At 44.2% G+C, this 19237-nt stretch overlaps 3 protein-coding genes and 1 long non-coding RNA gene across 6 annotated transcripts; 1 reads left to right on the top strand and 3 right to left on the bottom strand.

The window, feature by feature from the left end:
• Window positions 1-471: 471 nt before the first annotated feature.
• LOC123440009 (subtilisin-chymotrypsin inhibitor-2A-like) lies at window positions 472-4184 on the top strand. 3 transcript variants are annotated; one of them, XM_045116757.1, is made up of 2 exons: window positions 472-576; window positions 715-1109. In XM_045116757.1, exon 2 carries the CDS (start codon window positions 730-732, stop codon window positions 952-954), a length of 225 nt encoding a protein of 74 aa, XP_044972692.1. In that variant the 5' UTR covers window positions 472-576; window positions 715-729; the 3' UTR covers window positions 955-1109. The 3 variants fall into 3 exon arrangements, with proteins under 3 accessions (XP_044972692.1, XP_044972569.1, XP_044972627.1); XM_045116634.1 differs by lacking the exon at window positions 715-1109 and adding an exon at window positions 3785-4184 and having other exon boundaries at window positions 509-553; XM_045116692.1 differs by having other exon boundaries at window positions 509-553.
• Window positions 4185-9335: 5151 nt separating this feature from the next.
• LOC123395198 (disease resistance protein RGA5-like) lies at window positions 9336-13647 on the bottom strand. Its single transcript, XM_045090144.1, has 3 exons — window positions 12818-13647; window positions 9518-11520; window positions 9336-9394 (listed from the first exon to the last, which is right to left on the bottom strand). The coding sequence occupies exons 1-3, from the start codon at window positions 13645-13647 to the stop codon at window positions 9336-9338; spliced, it is 2892 nt and encodes a 963-aa protein (XP_044946079.1).
• Window positions 13648-14391: 744 nt separating this feature from the next.
• Window positions 14392-14610, bottom strand: LOC123404295 (subtilisin-chymotrypsin inhibitor-2A-like). Its single transcript, XM_045098223.1, has one exon. It carries the CDS (start codon window positions 14608-14610, stop codon window positions 14392-14394), a length of 219 nt encoding a protein of 72 aa, XP_044954158.1.
• Window positions 14611-16753: 2143 nt separating this feature from the next.
• LOC123404305 lies at window positions 16754-17386 on the bottom strand. The gene is made up of 2 exons (XR_006611726.1): window positions 17233-17386; window positions 16754-17142 (listed from the first exon to the last, which is right to left on the bottom strand). It is a non-coding gene; the product is annotated as an uncharacterized LOC123404305 (long non-coding RNA).
• Window positions 17387-19237: the final 1851 nt, after the last annotated feature.

A 19237-nucleotide genomic window follows, 5' to 3' on the forward strand; every position in this document is an offset into this window, starting at 1 on the left:
ATTTGTTGTCACGTCCTATCAAAGTTGTTTATTGTTTAATCCTAACCGTATATTTAAGATCTGATAGTTTAATTAATCTTAATGATGCGGATTAACGTGAAGACTCGTATGATGCATTTAATTAGTAAATATAATAAATATAAATACTACTCCTGAAAAGGGGATTAGCCCGATTAAAAAATATATATGAAACGCCGTACTCGCATGATCTACACGTCGATCAACCCGTGAATCATGCGGTACGTTGTCGTCTTCTTCAGCATACGTGTTATCCAGAACGAAATCAAGATGCGGCCAATTTAGCAGCCACCGCCTCGTGTACCACGCACGCTGCATGCATGCATGCATCTTCTCTGCATATGCGGCCAGTTAGCGCAACGAAACAATTACTCGTGCTCCACGCCTGCATGTGTGAGAGCATCTTATCATCTCTCCTTCCTGTCAGCATACATGTGGGAGCATCCTATCTTCATCTTCTCTCGTGATAGATCTTCCCTATAAATAGGCATACAAGCAATGGGTTATGCAAATACTCATATCAGTCAAGTTCAGGGTAAGCTCGATCCCATTTAGCTGGTGAGTAGTATTAAGTTCCTAGTCACATATGCTTTTTGTACATAAAGATTTGTAGTCTTAAGTAGTCTGACCTATGGTTCAACTGTTATTGTGATCTGGAGTCTCTGAACTGAACTATTTCGATCAATTGTTTTGCAGCTCGCGGAATCGAGGATGAGCTGCGCCGCCCCAAAAGCCCCCGCCGGAGAGGAGAAGAAGACGTCATGGCCGGAGGTAGTGGGAAAGTCCATCGAGGAGGCCAAGGAGATCATCCTTAAGGACATGCCTGAAGCGGACATCGTCGTCCTCCCAGCCGGCTCGCCGGTGACCCTCGACTTCAGGACCAACCGTGTCCGCATCTTCGTCGACACTGTCGCGTCCATTCCCCACATTGGCTAGCTAGCTTTGCAAGCAAAGGCAACATGGATGCATTGTGGATGCTGATGAATAAGTACTTCCAATAAGCATGGATCAATAAATAGATGCTGACCACCAGCATGCTACCTGTGGATCAATGTACTTGACCAGTTATTTATAATTTGTGCTTCATATTATCAAGTAGTACTTTTTTTTGGAACGAAGGCTCAAGAAGAGCCCTGCTTTGAATTAACAAAGTCATCAACCGGTCAGGAATTACACAAGGTCACCAATACAACCAACAAGGAACAGAAGAGAAAAACAGCAGATACACGGTGTTGCCGATGCAGCTTACAGCAAAGACTACAAGCCCTATATAAGGAATCTAAATAAACACTAGCTTGTAGTTGACGGAGTCCTCCAAGTAGACTTGTCCCAATAGAGCAAACAGGGAGGAGCAACTGACGACGCCAAAGCCCAGCAACGATGAACCGCGTCCACATCTACCCAAGAAGGTGGAAACCGTAAAGGACCGCTTCTCCAGATCCGGAGAGGACCCCTCGCATTGGCTTGAATTGCTCACCCTGGAGCATGAATTGGCCATGTTCCGGCCACCAAGAAAGATACTCAGCCCTTCATGTCGTTGTACGAAGAAAGCCAAACCGATATCCACGCTGAGGCTCACTGTTACAAATACAAGGGATAAACTGCAGAAGGAGTTGTCACTGAACAAACAAAACAGGGGAAAGAGAAGGAGCGACCATAATTGGAACTAGACAATTTCCCGCGGGTTGCTGTAGGAATTGATGGCAATATGTTTAGATGATACTTGGTTATATGGAACGTGAATATTGCAATTAAATATATGAGCATTAATATAAACATAAAAAAAATTATTTTATTTTATTAATTTATTGTTGTAAAATAGTTTTGAAACATAAGTAACATAATGTGAATTTAAAATTCGTTGGACCGGGTGTCTTCTTCATTGAGTGAAATTTGGACATGAGTAGTGAGGATGACTCTCTCCCCGCGCGTTGGTGCAGTAACTTTCTGAAAAGATGCGTAAGTAGTTGTTAACTCTAATGAAAGGGAAGTATAAACTTACAACTCAATAAAAGAAAATGTCTAAAAATAGAATAAAAACTTTTGTATTACAATTAAAAATGTTATTTCGAACAAAAATGTGAAGGATGACTAACATGAATATATGGTGTGCTATGGTTACATGCATAAGATAATGCAAAATTAATTGTAATTTATAAGATAAATGCATAACTCGCTTATGTGACAGATTTTGCATATTGAGAGCACTTATGTGACAGACTTTGCATGACTAAGTGAAACATTGAGGTGAACACTATGCATGTTAAAAGCGTCTATGTGGCAGATTTTACATGATTTAGTGGGAGAGAAAATTTAAATGCATTGTTTTGTGGGATGTTAAGGTGGATATCTTACATGTTAAGAGAATTGGGATAACTTCTTGAAAATGTAAGATTAGCTCAGGCCCGCATGAGTCAGATACTCATGTCTTGACCTTTTCATCAATGAAGCCCGTTCTCACATGATCTACACGATCGATCAGCCCGTGAATCATGCGGTACGTTGTCATCTTCTTCAGCATACGTGTTATCCATAAGGCTGTCCGTATAATGGTAGTATCATAGGTAGTATCATACATGTCAACTAGGCATTTTTTATGAGGTGGCATAGAATTAAATGAAGAAAGAGAGGGTTGAGTATCATATCATCATACCGTATCGTATTAAATGATGTGCTACTATGTGTCTTGTATGGCAATAAATGAACTACACTATGATAGTAACATATGATACTATGTATTACGGATGTGGTGTCATATGCTAGTATCATATGAATGATATTAGTATATGATACTACCCATTACAACGAGCCTAACGAAATCAAGATGCGGCCAATTTAGCAGCCACCGCGTCGTGTACCACGCACGCTACATGCATGCATGTGAGAGAGCATCTTCTCTGTATATGCGCCAAGTTAGCGCAACGAAACAAATGCTCGTGCTCCACGCCTGCATGTGTGTGAGAGCATCTTATCTTCACTCCTGCCCTGTCAGCAACTCAGCATACATGTGGGAGCACCCTATAAATAGGCATACAAGCAATGGGTTATGCAAATACTCGTATCAGTCAAGTTCAGGGTAAGCTCGATCCCATTTAGCTGGTGAGTAGTCTTAAGTTCCCAGTCCCATATGATTTATGTACATGAGTCCCTAGAGCAAGATGGCTAGCATTAGCGTCACTGTGATTTGTAGTCTGAACCGTAATTTAAATGTTATTGTGATCTGTGTTAGGAATAAGCCACCCATGAGTATGTGCTCGTGTGTGTGATCTGTGTGCATGGGTGTGTGATTCTGCTACTGCATGCCCTGATTAGTTAGCTAGTTTGTTGGCTTGGCTGGGTCGTCGGACGAGCGCGCATGGGCGCGTACATTTCGGTGAGAAAGTTAGCTGGCTAGGTAGGCGACCCGTTGGGATCGGCCGTGGCGCGCGCGTCGTGGGCGCGCGCGGCGGGGCATGCGGATCCTGCGGACGGGGTGGGCTGTGCGTTGTGCGCCAGCCCGGGTATAAATTCTGTAGACCGCGGGATGACTGTAATGCACTGAGTTGAGCACCATGTAGACAATGCAAAGAGAAAAAAGATTCGGGCGTTCGTGCGTCCATGGCGGCGTTCGTGCGCCGGCCGGATAAACTTGTGTCCACTGTGTTCATCTCCTTCCTTCTTTCTTGTTCGAGCGAGTGAGTTGAGAAGGAGAGGTAGCTAGGGTTGTCGGTTGGCAACAACAATCTGTAGTCTTTGAACTGAACTATTTCAATCAATTGTTTTGCAGCTCAAGGAATCGAGGATGAGCTGCGCTGACCCAAAAGCACCCGCCGGTGAGGAGAAGAAGTCGTCATGGCCGGAGTTAGTGGGGAAGTCCATCGAGGACGCCAGGGAGGTCATCCTCAAGGACATGCCTGAAGTGGACATCGAAGTCCACCCTACCGACTCCGTGGTTTCCGCAGACTGGAGGAGCAACCGTGTCCGCATCCTCGTTGACACTGTCGCGACCACTCCTCACATCGGCTAGCTAGCTACCTTTGCTCGCGGCAGGCATCACGTCTGCTGATGGCCAAGTAATAATTTCAATAAAGGATGAATTAGTGCGCGCTGACAACCAGCATGTTACTTATGGATCCATGTAATTTTCTTTTCCAATTGTGTGAATGGATGTGCTCCACGGTTAATTATTTGCAGTTTGCTCCCATTTTGGTGTCAACTACTCCCTCCGTTTTTAAATATAAGACATTTTAGAGATTGCACTATGAACTACATACGGATATACATCGACATATTTTAGAGTATAGATTCACTCATTTTGCTTCGTATGTAGTCTTTTAATGATATGTAGTCTTTTAATAAAATCTCTAAAAGGTCTTATATTTTAGAACGGAGGGAGTACTACCGTCCCATTTTTTGTGCAACGCTTTTATATTCTAAGACGGAGGATTACGTCGTAATTAATTATAGCGTTCTCGCAAATCCATGAGTTTCGCCTACAACACTGGTATGACATGGGGCCTATAGCCCGTCTAAATGTCACTTTCGTTCAAAACACAACTAACTATCAGTCATATAATATTGCCATATCATCTATAATTATCTACTACTATAATCAAGCAAGTATGTTCGGCTATTAAATCCGTATATTGTTTTCTTCTTCTCTCTTTCTCTTTCTTTTTATTTACCGTATTTGCCCAGGAGCTTCGTGGAGGTAGGGTCTTTCATGAAAGTCCATTCTACTTACTTTTTACATATATCTCTCGTTCACATATTTTTTTTGCCATGTGAACAATCTATAAACCTGGTATTGTACTTGTTCTTGTGTGGATACGAAAAAACTAGGCGAGTTGTGTACTTTTCTTTTCCAATTGTGTGGATGGATGTGCTACAGGGGTTAATTATTTGCAGTTTATGTTTTCTCCCTTTTTTACAACTACTACTCTTTAGGAGGGTCTATCTCAATGATTTCTTTACTTGTGCTAGTACGCTACGTACTTTAGGAGGGTCTATCTCAATGAAACTAATAGTCTTGCGGACGCCATAACATCTTTATAGTGTTGGGTGCAAGTGTTTGATTGTTTGTGTAGGTACTACTATTGGGGCCTCCCTTGTTTCTCCTAGTGGATTGATATCTTGGTTCTCAACAAACTGAGGAAAATACTTATCTACTTCGCTGCATCAACCTTTCCTCTTTAAGGGAAAACCAACGCAAGCTCAAGAGGTAACAATCGCGTCCTCTGCCCTAACAGGACTAAATGCCCATTGTAATGATGGTTGAATAACAAGTAAAAGAAAAACAGAGCAATGATACAACAATAGAACCCCCTGCCATGATATTTGCTTGCTTCTGCAAATCGATCATCTGCATTAGATGTTTCCTGATCTTCCTCAGCTCCTCATTCAGTTCAGACTCCGCGTGCAGTTCAACATTGCGTGCATACCTCACCATCGGCAGGACTTTGCACGCCCGTTTCTCCGAACTCCCCAAATTCTCCACAACAATCGGCGGCTCCTCGCCCAAATTGAGCTCCCAGATTGCGGCCCCGCTCGAATCAATGTAGCCCTTAAATTGAATTCTTTCATTATAATCATCTATCCACTCAGAATGGGTACACTTTTTGAGGATCTAAAAACAACAACATGAACTCTAAATCCCAAATTCGAAGAGAAAAAAAATGAAATATGGAGAAATCAGAGAAAATGGCAGCCCTTTCTGTCATTGTTTTGCTCAAGCATTTCACAAATTCGTGCCCAAGGTTTCCATTGTCATCAGTCTTACAGACTCAACGTTTAAGAGGCTCTCGGCGTAGGCAGTCAGGACACCTTGTGAGAGGCATTAGACCATATTGTTGCCATTTTGAATGTGTGGCGTAGGAGGTAGACATCTACGCTAGGTCGTCGGAGAAGAGAAAGATTGGGGAAAGGGGAAGCAATGGGCGGCGGCGGGCGGACGGGCACAGACGCTCGTCTCTTCTAGATGCGAAGAGGTGGGTCCCGCACTTAAATGGACAAGTGGTGGGTCCCGTGCTTACGTGGATAAGTGGTGGGTCCATCCCCTAATAGCAAATGAAGGCATAAGTTTAGTTTAAGGGCCATGTTTTGCCTGGGCTATTTAGGTGCTCAAATATGTCGTACCACAACCATTCGCTCGAACAATGTCTCACTCCTTCCAATTTCCACAAAATACGTCGCACATGAGCTATTAGCCCATGGCGACGGCCACCATCAGTCTCGTTGGCATATATTTGACGGTGTCAACGCGCCATCTACCACCGGGCACCCGGGCCCACTTCTATGTCAACGGTGACCCTATGTCAACGCGCATTGTAGGCATATCTTGATATACGCCGATGATGTTTCTACCCTGAAGGTATCCCGGCAGCCGTCGGTATAGGTCGTGGTATGTTGATGAGGGTCGTCGGCATAGGTTTGGCTGTCAGGACAAAGCTTTATTAAGGTAGTGCAAGATCTGTGACCCTGAGAGTATGAGGCGACCTGGATCTGGCGAGCGCGTGGGCAAGGGCAGGCGAGTGCGCGTGGGCGTGGCAAGGCGCATCATCGACTAACGGCCTCAACCATGATGGCATCGGGCGCTGCTGAAGCAGCCCCGTTGGACACGGCGGGCCCGTAGGTTCGAGCGTGCACGCGGCCGCGGCCGGTCACCTTTTCGGATGAGTCGGCTGCGTAGGGGCCTCAGGCAAAAGCCAAACATGGACATCCGTATATTCGGCGCAAACGGACGCTAACCGGACAAAGAGACCGTCTGTTTGCTGCCGTGCTTTGGAGTTTGTCTAAGGTACTTGTTTTATTTTAAATTGTGCAAAGTGATTGGGAATGCCACAACATCATTTTTTCTGACACATTTTCCGTTGACAAAGAGGAGCTGGAGACATTTATTGACTTGGACTCACAGATAAAGCTGGTTTTTTTTTTTGAAACGGAGGCAAAGATTGCCTCATCTATTAAATAAGCAGAAGAGAATTGCCCAGTTAATCACGGAAAACTGGGCAAAAACCGATACAACAAGGGTCTAGCCCACTTCCATAGACTGACACACTCAGGTCAAAGCCCACCCTTATCGACGACACGTCGACCTACAGCCAAACAACGCAGCTCCGACTCTGACGGAGAACTTTGTAGGACAAAACCAGGCACGGCTGGCACCACGAAGGATCGCCGAACGGGCTATCTGCAGCCAGTCATCGTATACCACAGGCCCCTCCGCCGCAGCTTCGACTCCACAGCAACAAACAAAGCGAGGCAAAACCATAGACACGCCGAAGAAGAGCCGACTACCGCAACCATTGCCGCGTTGCCGACATCGCTCCCACCCTCATCGTTGCCACAGAAGTCTGGAAGCCGCACCCGCCACCAACCGCCGTCCACCGGTCCAGCTCACCGACGCCAAGCTCCCAAAACGAAGCCCTCAAGAGGGAATACGACACCAATGCGTCATCATCATCCGATCGCAGATCAAGGTTTCCCCCCGGAGAGACCGAAATGGCCAGATCCGCGCACGAGGGGTGAGAGAACAAGCAACGATGCCTCCAAGAAGGTCAACGATGGCCACAGCCGTCGCCATCGCTGGTCACGGCACGAGGCCAAGACATGGTTTTCACCAAGCTCCACACCACCTAAACCACACATCATCCTACATTGACGTCAGTAAGCCCTCCAAACGCGACCACCATCGAAGTTGCCCATGCCCGCCGCCGCCACGGCCCCAACAGACCGCGCCACATCCGCGCGCGCAAGCGGTCCGCCAGACCCCGCGCCTGCACCAAGCCCGTGGCGCCTCCTGCGGTCGCCGCATCCTCCTGCGCCAGCTCGACGCTGCCGCTGCGCCCCAGCTCCTCCCCTTGCCGCGCCGGCAGCACATTACCTCCCCTATGCCGCCACACTCCCGAGCCCCATGCACCACCACCGAACACGGCCGCGCCACCGAGGGCGCCAGATCCGCCATGCACGCCATCGCACGCGCCCGCATCTAGCTCCGCCAAGCCATTGCCGCCCGCCTCCACAGCGGGCCGTCATGGCCGAGCGCGCCGCTCCGCACCACCGCGTCGGGGCCGCCCCGGCTCCAGCCCACACCGCCCGCCAGGCAACTCCCCCGCCCGATCCAGATCGAAGCCGAGAGAAGCCGCCTCCACGGCCATGCCTCCCCACCACCGCGCCGCCCGGCACACAGTCCACGCTTCGCCGCCGCCGAGACTGCGCCGAAGAGCCGCCGCGCCGCTGCGCCCGTCGCTAGCGCCGCATCCCGCCGTGGCCTCCCCGTCCCGCATCGGGGCCACCGCGCAAGGAGCCGAGAACGCCCCGCCGCCGCCGTCGCCGGCCAGGCTTTGCCTGGCCACACCCTATGGTGGCGGCGAGGGGGGAGGAGCGGGGTGGAGAAGGCCTCTGGCGGCGGCGGTGTGGTCGCCCTCCCTGTCGCAAGCGGGGCGACACGGGAGGGGGGAAGGAGAGGAGCAGTTTCGTTGTTTCGTTATCACAGATACAGATAAAGTTGGTCAAATCGTGATAATTGTTAAATGAGTGTAGATGGATTCTCTATTTACTAGATGCTCTATGCCCCTCAATATAGGAAGGAGCAAGCATTGAGAAACCCGAGTAAGAAGAACACGAGGTCTTCTTGTAAGGTGAAAATGGAGAAGAAAGTGTTTGGCTTGGAGCAAGGGGTTATCAGCTCGAAACCATATATTGAGTTGTGGACCTATCTATAATATAAGGTGGCTTTGATCAATGTTGAGTAAAGTAAAAAAAAAAAAATCTCTCGTTGCGATGTACAAGTCTCTTGATTATAACTTAAGAAAATAATGTTTTACTAATAACGTAGCACGGGCATCTAACTAGTAGAACAAAAAAAATCCGTTCTATACACCACAGCTTTGAAAATGAACCCGAAGGACAATACACGAATTGAACAGAAAAATCACGATGGCTTGACCAAAGAACCTTTTGATGCACACCTATCTGACAATAAGAAAAAGATTCCAAATGTATTTCCTTTCGTGCATTCGAGATGCTGTCGTGGTCACAGAAATTATTTATAGGAAAATACAGTGAATACGAGAGATGTTTGTTGCATCGTCTGACACCATCGTGGGTCCGAGAAGCCGTCAATCCTTGAGTGGCGCTCCGACGAATAGATGAGATGCTGATATTCCACAGCATAGATGTCAGACTAGGTGCTAGGAAGATACAATTAATAGGAATCTCGGTTCTGTTTAGGTATCCGCCAGTGTATTAAGCAGTGATCCCTCCGACGCATCGCTCACATCCCTATCGAGCAGAGACCATGAGGGACGGTGAGGATAGAGGGTACCATGCAGATGGACCTACAAAAAATCACACTCCTTCTTCTCCTCGTGCTCACACAAATCGTCATCATGAGCATCTTGGGAGATTCAGACATCAAAATACATGCAGAAAGCAATAAGGTCAGTTCGTCATTGAGAAAAAGCACATACATAAGTGCACGAGTAATTAATTAGTAGGGTGCGGGGTGACTGGTGAGTACCTTCTGCTATATTCGGGATCATATTAAACATAAGGGATATAATCCCGGGATGGTTGGGATGGGACCTGAGTGTGTGCCTCACCACAGCATCCGCTTCCTTTGCCTCCCCCACCCTCGCTCCACCACAATAGATTTGAACCCACACAAACGTCCGAAGGGAGAGCAGGTTCCCCTGCAGGCCCAAGTCGAAGCCATGGTTACCATCCTCTTTCGTCACCCGCACGCCGAGGCTGAACCTAAGTCCTTCCGTCCTCGGCAAAGCTCCTGGTTCAAACACTATTTGCGCTCCTGATCCACAATCCAAGTCAAAGCATATCATACAACGGAACACATCTGCACGGATGACTAGCAGCCGTTGCGTTTGCTGGGTGCTCTTTATCTGGAGACCTCGAAGGGACAACAAGCCCCCAATTATTTCCATGTCCTCTTGTTGCACTTCCTTTACTGACGTGAGGACTAAATCGGAGAGGTTCGAGAGATGCAAGGGGTCTCTCATTATCCACCCTCGTAGTGCCGAAAGTTGGCTAGGCATGTGTGCCTCAAATCTGCGGAGATGTCCAGGAGGAACCCATCGTTCTCCCAAGAGATCCATGAGTTCTGAAGATGCTCTTACACTGTAGATACGAAGACTTTCGATGTGATGTAGGTTGCACACAGACTTCACAAAACCTTCATACAAATCCAAACCAACATTGATGAAGCAAACTAGAAGCTCCCTCAGCCTTACTAGGTTGCCAAGCTCTTGTGCAACAGTATTCAGAGACACAACGAGCCTCCTCAACACTTCAATGGATGTGAGATTCTGCAACACACCCGGAGCCACCTCATCCCTATGAACATGTAGGCAGATTAATCTTCTCAACTTACAAATAGTCGACGACAAGTTACGTAGTTCAGAATTGTCTTCAAGATCCAACACCTCTAGAAACTGTAGGTTTCCAATCTCAGCCGGGAGTTCACTAATTTTAGTACCTGCTAGGCCTAGGTACCTTAGGTGAATCAGATGTCCAACATCCCTAAGCCTATGCTGCAGGCTGCTATTTTTCCCAAGATTACAGTGATATAGATCAAGTACACGTAAAACTTCAAGCCTTGACAGGGCTGGCATGATATTAATAGCAGGTGGGAAGATAGTAATTGACCTCACTCGTGATATACCCGTGAAATTCCTGAGAGGTCTGCCTTGGTGATCTTTACTTCCATCTTGAAGGGACAAACGACGAACATTGCTCTGAGAAGACATGCTATCTCGTGTGCCATTCAATACATTGACAAATTTTGCTTCATGTGACAAGTTGCAGATAAGGTCCAGAACCATATCATGAACACGACAAGCAGATACCTCGCCTAGACCATCATATATTGGCTGGATCATACTTCTATTAATAAGTTGGTTGAAGTAATTTAATCCGAGCAAAAACAAGCTAGTCCCTTGATTTCCCTGGTGGATAAATCCTTCGGCCACCCACTTCCATATAAGTCTATCTCTATCAATCATGCTATCTTCTGGATATATACATAGGTACAACAAACAAGTTTTCAGATGATCGGGTAGATCATAATAGCTGAAAGAGAGTATTCTCCGCATCTCCTCTAAACTGTTATCTTTTGTTAGTCCAGAGCCAAGGGACTGGAGGAGGATGTCCCATTCACTCTTTGGCTTTACCTTTTGGCCACTAGCCAAAGAACTAGCTATAGTAATGATAGCTAGTGGTACCCCACCACACTTCTTCAAAATGTCTTCAGACACTTGTTCAAATTCATTTGGACATCCACTCTCGCTAGGAAATATTCTTTTATAGAAGAGACTTCTGGAGTCATCATCAGAAAGAGGTTTCATTTCATAAACTGCATCATCAGGCAACATGCAACTTGATTTGGAGACACTGAAAATGCGGGTTGTGATTATTAGACGACTGCCTAAATTGTTCCTGTTAGAGAAAGCAAAGTTGATTCTTTCCCACAATTTTGCATCCCATATGTCATCAATGATGACAAGGTACCTACATTAGTTGAGAGTATTAGTGTAAGGTTTGTGCACATGACAAAGTAGAGAGGGGTCATATCAATAGTTGTCTGGATTGATTATTAGTGTACATTCAGAAACAAGATAATAAGAAGTGTGCACCTCAAAGTAAACAATCTGATGTTAACAAGCAAAATGAATTTTACTAAAAAAGGCAAGCTAAATGAATAAGGATTTAAGTTTCAAAGGAGTAAAACCCAAGGAAATTGCTTATACAGGGTTCAAATTATCTGAACTATAGTGTAAACTCTAAGACATGTACCTATACATGCTTGAAATTTAGCATCTATAGTGCTTACAGTTAAGTGCCAGATGTCAACTACATATATATCAGAAAGGATGACCTTAGTGAAAATAATCATTCTTCAGAATTCTACGTGTCGTTAGAATGTTTGTACACCTTATTAATTATACAACTACCATAGGAAACAAGCTCTTTAACGGTACCCCCGATGAACCTGATCCAACCATTCTCCTTAATCTAACATTGTAGATCCACTTGTACTGCTTAGACTAACGAGCAGTGCACAAACGAGATGCATCAAAATCATGAGCAGTATACCAAGCGACAAGGGCAAAATCATCACTATGCTGAAAATTCTTGCCGCACTGAGATGTGTATTTTCCGCACCGGATCTCTAGGCTGAGTCGCTATCAGCGATTAGCATCACTGCCATCTCTATGCCTACAACAACGACAGACGATATGGATACCCTAGACTGCCCAAGTTTTGCTCGGTTACCCCGGCAAGATGTTTGCAGCGGCAAAGGACACCTCTGTAGCTGCAGGCAAGACAAGGAAAGACCTGCAGAAGCAGAGCAAGGTGCTCGACAAACTCACTTACATGTCAAGGATTGCTAACCCCTTGCACCATCATCACGTCGGCGTCTTCTCCAATCCCCCATGTCCTTATCTATTCCTAAATTCGGATGAAACGAAGAGCTTTTCCGAATAGAAACTTATGATGTTCTTTTGATAATTACACTGAGATTTGTGTTTAAACAATTAATCTTGTCAGCCTTTACTTATTCTAATGAGGTAGTTGTGGCGGCAAAAAAATTTCATTAAAAAAACGAGATAACATCCTTTATGATTAAGAGGGAAGTTAGAATTATTGACCTAATTACCCTCTAAACAAGTCCATAATACTCTAGAAATCAACGGTCAGATGAGGCTTCTACTGCTCCTCTCCAAGTGGCAGTATAAGGTACCGTAAAAAACTCTATGAAACAAACATATCATCATAGTGCCATTTTCGTGTAAGCGATACATACCTCTTGTTCTCGAGAAATTCATGAAGCTTGTTGATAAGCTGCCTTTCATCCAATTCCGCAAGCTCTGAGTTAGACACACGGAGATCTATGAGGATATCCCTAAAAACCTTCTTCATGTCAGGGTTCTGACCGACGGGGACAAATGCCCGACAATCAAAATCACCTTTGATATTTTCGTATACTGCTTTGGCAAGAGTGGTCTTGCCTAACCCACCAAATCCAACGATGGAGACCTTTTTCAGTCTCTTGTTAGAGGCATCGTCCTCGCCCTCCATGGATAGCAACCGCATGATGTCCTCATCCCTCTTCCCGTAGATACCAACTAGCTCTGTCGCTTCAGCATACAAAGCTCTAAGACAAGGATCGATAGGTATTGCTTCCATGGGATTAGAGGCAATACCCTCGACCTTGTTCCTGTCACGCCTAGCGGCCACCTCCTGGAGTTGCTCCTTGATCTCCTTGATAGCGTCAGCTATCTGATGGTGATTCTTGCCTTTCTTGAACAAGCCAATCATCTTCCTCATGATCCCCTTGAATCTGTCGGTGTTGTCGTGAGGATCAACGCCATCGACACGTACGAGGAACTTGTCAACCACATCCTCCATGTTGTAGGAGAGGTCTCTAACTTCATCGGCCCAGAGCTTGACTTGCTTGTCGAGCTGGTGCCGCGGTACCTCACCAACCTTGATAAGGGCAGTGTGCATGCTCTCAAGCTCCTTCCGCAGGAACTCGACATCATTCTTGACGCGTTTGTGCAGCTTGTACTCCTCCATGAGCAACTGGCCCAGCTTGGGGAGCAGGCTTCCCATGGCACCAGTCACCACATGCATTGCCATGGCCAGCTAGCTTGCTTGTTCGATGCGTGGAGTTGGTTGCTTGTGGGCAGTGATCTAGATCTTTGGGGAGAGTAAGCTAGTCAGTGGAGTGTATGCATGCATTAGATAGGCTGTTTGTAGATTATTAGATAGACAGTTTGCACCCATGTCATGTGGTGCATCTTGGGACGTATGCTATTCAAAAGATGCCCCTTGGATGCGGCCTCCGAGCGCCATAAACTAAACTAGCTGTGTTTGCAACCCCCGAGGTCAGATTCAAACCCTGCTACCAGTTGACAGCTCCCTTGGATGCATGCATGTGATCTTGACTAGATAAGTTTCCTTCGCTGAAACTTTTCATTGCGGAAGTGGTTGCTACTTGGGCTATTTGCATTGTGTTGTTTAATATAAATCATGATCTTCTCTACTTATATTTAAATTTTTCAAATTCATTTCAGTTCCTAGTAATTCACACAATCTCATTTATGGGATTGATATTTGATCGTGAATTGATGATTAAAAGTGATTTGCGAACTTCGGATTGCTTGAAAAATACAGTCAAAACAACGGGAATACGCGTAGATCTAAATTTTCCTCAATAGTCTATGGATGGAACTTGACACTTGACAGTTCACACAAACCTGTAGATTCTTGACCGATCAAACATACACGAGTTCCATACATTCTTATTCATCCATTATGAATTTATTCATGAGCCAGCATCGTCTATGCCGGCCACCGCAAGCAAGGGCAACCCAACTAGCCAACGTGGGGGGTCTCGACGACGGTACCGACGAAGATGCGGACACGGTTGGGCCTGAAGTCTTCGGTCACCGCTGAGCCAACCGGCACGACGACGATGTCGGCTTCAGGCTTGTCCTTGAGAATGATCTCCTTGGCCTCCTTGATGGTCAGGCCGACCACCTCCGGCCAAGACGTCTTCTTGCACTCACCGACGGCGGCCCCCGAGGAGCTCATGGTCGTTGCACCGGTTACGGTCGAGCAACAATGCTAGCTTAATGAAGAAAATTCAACAACAAGACCTTAGAAAAAACCAACAACAAAATGAGAAGATTAATAACTCGGGCAGCAGGCATAGTATTACTTACGAGCTAAACCGAACCCGATCTTCTCCAAAGTGATGATGAATGGCCGATGATATTCAGTAACGGCCGTGTGATGTATATATAGTAGAGAGATTACTGGTAGGTAGTAGCAACTTCATTTTCCATCCATGGTTGGTTCTAGTAGCTAGGTACACGTACGTGCCACACGACTTGCATGCATGGCTTCTTCGTGGATACATCCATTAAATTGGGTCAAGCAAGCAACCTATAGGTCGCTAGCGAATTGATATGGTCTTGACGCTTACTTCCACGTACGCGATGCAGGATAACGTTTTCAGGTATTCTAAAATCGAAATATTAATATGATGGTAATAGCATCATCTCTCCAAGAAAACAATGGATTTATTATATTGTAGTCTCCAGAAAATCATGGACTTACTATATTATTTTCCAACTACTACCTAGCTACCGAAAATTCGTAGGGCACATAGACAAATACAGAAGTAGGTGAAGTGCTATAACGGTGGGACATGCCAGAAACTATCTGAAAAATGGTGAGAGAAGTGCGAATTTTACTTGGCATGACATAGGGTGACAGTGAAATTCGTTTAAATTTTAGACACGCGGTCAAGGAGAGCAAGGATATTGAGTTCAGCTAACTCTTATATGTAACATCCAATATGTGAGTCGTCCACTTTAACGTAGACCAACGAAGAAGTTACCAACGTGACGATACATGTGTGTTGTCGAATATGATGACTTTATGGGCGGTGTGTGACGTCGTCCAACAGATGCTCTGAAAGTTTGGAGCGCAAACTAGAATAAATTTTGCTTGAGTGTTGATCATGAAGAAGAAAAGAAGAAACTACAGTTGCAGTTGAAGTCACATGGAGTCTGGGAGTAGAAGTGGTACTCATGGCGTAACTCAAGACCAAAGTACATGAAGGTTCGACGCATAGATGAATTCAAGGTGGTAGAGAATATTCACCAAGCTGAAGCTTGTTAGAGTTGTGTCGAATATTTTGTACAAGGAAGACTTCAAATGGCACAATGTAGAAATGATACGGTGTAGTTTCTGGAGAGCTGGTGGCATGTGTCGGCACCTAAGGTCCAGTGTGCGGTATTGTAAAAGTGTTGCGGGAGGCGCGTCTGTAGTTAGGCCCTTGGGTATAGCCATGTTGGTGAAATTCGTTAACATATATCAATGTCATGTTTTGTATAATTGCTTGGTTCTGAGACAATCGACGATGTACCCCGGAATACTCTCATATTTGACACAATGACTGGATCCATAATCATGAAGCGGTAGAGTACGATGCATATTGTCTAAGCTTCATGGACGGAAAGATAATGATATACGAGACAGTGAGTGGTGCAGAATTTAGATGTGATTGTCATGGATAATTGTTAGATATGAAATTGTGTTGTAATTTTGACCGTTGTCACAAATCATCTATCGCCAGGTGTTTCTGATATGAGATATGGCACAAGTTGGTGTTAGGCCTCCTCGGCGGGATTCATTGGGCTGAAGAAGCAACACTTTGGGCCGAACTATGAGTCAACAAGTGTTTACGCCACCATTGACTGTGCTTGTGGGTGTCTTGCCCTCCTTGAAAGCATCATCAAAATAGTTTGTTTTGTCTTCTTTGTTGGATATTGCTCATCTAGATTTGAGGGGACATGCCGATGGTAAGATAAGTCAGACCTTCTCATGGGCTCACTGAGGCGGCGATGTGGAATTCTCCAAGCGAAATAATTGAGTCGAAGGTGTTTTCGGTGATAGTGGTATCCACAGTTCTAATTTTTCTGCTTGGAATAGTCACCAAAGAGCCCACACCATACTCATGGTTGACGGATGTGCCTGGTTTTGGAGGCCAACTTCTTGGGTAGTTGTTTTTTTCTTTGGAGGAGTCGGGCCTGGCAGAAGGATAGCAACATGGTTACTTGTTTGCCTTTGCCCTTGCTTCAGCTCTACATTTACTCGGTGATTCTCCTACTTTTATGGTTTTGACGGTTATACTTCATAACCGTGTTTTTCAAGTTCCACATTCTGGTTTTCCGCAGCAACTCTTATTGTATATGATTTATAAATCTCAATCTTGCTATAGCCAAGAAGAGATGGTGAAGCTGCAATACATACACGCCAGCAGCAGGCTAGCTCTCAAGCTTGCTAGCCGACCCTGGGGACCTGGGCAATGTTGTCGAGTCTATCGACAAAGAGGCGGACGTGGTCGATCCGATATTCAATGGTCACAATTGTCCCCATCGGCAAAACTATGATTTGCGCCTCTGGCTTGTCCTGCAGAATCACCTTCTTGGCCTCCTGCACCGATTTCCCCACCAACTCTGGCCACTCTGTCTTCTGGTTTTGACGGTCACCAGCACCGATGTTCACTCCCTCCGGCTTCTTCTCCATGGAACTCATCCTTGTTACGCTTGCTTCCTTTGATCAAAACAAATAACCGAAACTGTCACACAAAATCATCTTCACAAAACTATTATAAAAGAGTAGATCTAGCATGCGCATCCTAACCTGTTAGACTGATTAGATTGCCTGTGTGACTGCGAGATGTTGATCTGTCATGTCATCAGCTTAATGTGTATATATAGGAAATCAGGCTCGACTCCTTATAATGTGTCGTTGTGCACACAAAGTAAGCTAACGATGTACTCCAGGCTAGCTTCACATGGATGGTGGTACCTTGAAAGAACATATCCCATTTTGCTTTATTTAGTCAGTATTATGTGCCTACACATCACCAGATAAAGTAATGCTTATCTATCTTTAGGAGAAAAGGATGAATGCAATCTTGCACAGAGCATCATCGAAGCTTGTCTTATCGTGGTGTACACTTCTAACAATACAAGAATCATCACATGCCCAGCCTTTTTTGGTAGGAGAAGAACACGACACTCCATACAACTCAACAAAGCGGATAGAGAACATTTCTTGGCATAAAGAACCAACTTTGTTGTTACTAGCCTCAGCATCATAACATTGAAGGCATACTAAGAAGTTGTGCTCCACCAAACAGAATTTTGCACTCCACAATACATTTTTCTATTTCTTTCCCTTCAAGTTTACACTACAACTTCCTTTCACATTAGTGTTCACCAAAATATATTCATATATAATAATTTATATGTTTTATTGTTCAAACATCAAGTGAATGTACCTTGAGTACTACTAACACCGTCCCATAATATAAGAGCGTTTTTTTACACTAGTGTAGTGTAAAAACATGCTCTTATATTATGGGTTGGTTGGTGTAGCTTCCAAAAATATTGATTTATAATATATTTTTTCTACATGGAAGATACTACATTATAATGTTAAATGCATAGTTATGTAATATTTTGAAATATTAAAATATATCTAATTTTTGATATAATTAAAATTTAATATACATGTATTAATAAGGACTCTAATTTTTTTAAAGTAGGTAATTATTTCAATTTGTACCTTGTATCCGAAATATATGTAAAAGAATATCAATTTGTTTGGTTCCACAAATTCAAACGTTTATATTGTATTGGCTCTTAATTACTGAATCTATAACATGCTCTGGCAAATTTTAATGTGTGCTCCCTGCAAAAAGTTGAACTTCTAGTAGCCTTAGTTAAATATCTTGCAACGTGTTTTTGCACACAAGACCAGATGGACCCGATATCGGGGGGAGCGACTAGTTCTCAAGACCAGATGGACCCGATATCGGGGGGGCCGACTAGTTCTCACCCTCAGTAAGATGGAGCTCCTATTTGACGCCCACAGGTGGAAAATAGTCGAGCCTTCTCAGAAGGCAGGAGCAAATGTGCCAGTCCATTCTTCTGGTGAGCTGTTTTCTTGGTTTCTTGGGCTTTTAGTTATTTGTTAGAAAAACAGCCTGTTATTTCTTTGGATCTTTGTCACAACAAATCATAGGAGGTACATTTTTAAAAGCCTATTAAAATATATAAACATATCTTTTACAAATTTGTTTGGTGTGCATTTTATAAAAAGTTCAGTATATATTAAAAAACTTCACCATGTAAGAGAAAACTGTTAAATACCCATTAAAGAAATTTACTACAAAAATGTTTATAACGTATCAAGAAAATAGTTTTATATATATTAGAAAACTGTTGGATGTGTATTAAAATGTTGGATGTATACAACAAAAATTGGTCATATATTGGAAAATAAATATGTTCATATTGGAAAACAACCAGCGAAGGAAGGACAGTTAGGGTGACAAATATAGTAAAAACGTAGTTGTATTTCGTTTTATTTTTACTTCTGTTTTCTTATACTTTTTAGATATTATAAATACATATATTTGAAATATGAATTTATTACATAATTTTAAAAACTTACCACAAATTTAAAATTTCCATTTAGTGTAAAAAAGTGTAGTGTAACTTCTACAAAATATTGATAATGTTCATTGAAAATGTTTGTGATATTGAAATAATTTTTACACATAAATTTATTATTGTGAACTTCCTATAAAATGCTTATACAATATAAAAAATTGTTTGTGTAATTCAAAAATGTTTAA

This window comes from Hordeum vulgare, chromosome 1H, assembly GCF_904849725.1.
Source record: "Hordeum vulgare subsp. vulgare chromosome 1H, MorexV3_pseudomolecules_assembly, whole genome shotgun sequence".
NCBI classification, from domain to species: Eukaryota; Viridiplantae; Streptophyta; class Magnoliopsida; order Poales; family Poaceae; genus Hordeum; species Hordeum vulgare.

Coding starts and splice junctions, on each gene's coding strand:
- LOC123440009 (XM_045116634.1), top strand. CDS start 524: ATGCAAATACTCATATCAGTCAAGTTCAGG. Junction 554..3,784: donor TCATATCAGTCAAGTTCAGG/GTAAGCTCGATC, acceptor ATTGTTTTGCAG/CTCAAGGAATCGAGGATGAG.
- LOC123395198 (XM_045090144.1), bottom strand. CDS start 13,647: ATGCATGTGGTGACTGGTGCCATGGGAAGCCTGCTCCCCAAGCTGGGC. Junction 11,521..12,817: donor GAATTTCTCGAGAACAAGAG/GTATGTATCGCT, acceptor CAACTAATGTAG/GTACCTTGTCATCATTGATG. Junction 9,395..9,517: donor GATCCCGAATATAGCAGAAG/GTACTCACCAGT, acceptor GAATCTCCCAAG/ATGCTCATGATGACGATTTG.
- LOC123404295 (XM_045098223.1), bottom strand. CDS start 14,610: ATGAGCTCCTCGGGGGCCGCCGTCGGTGAGTGCAAGAAGACGTCTTGG.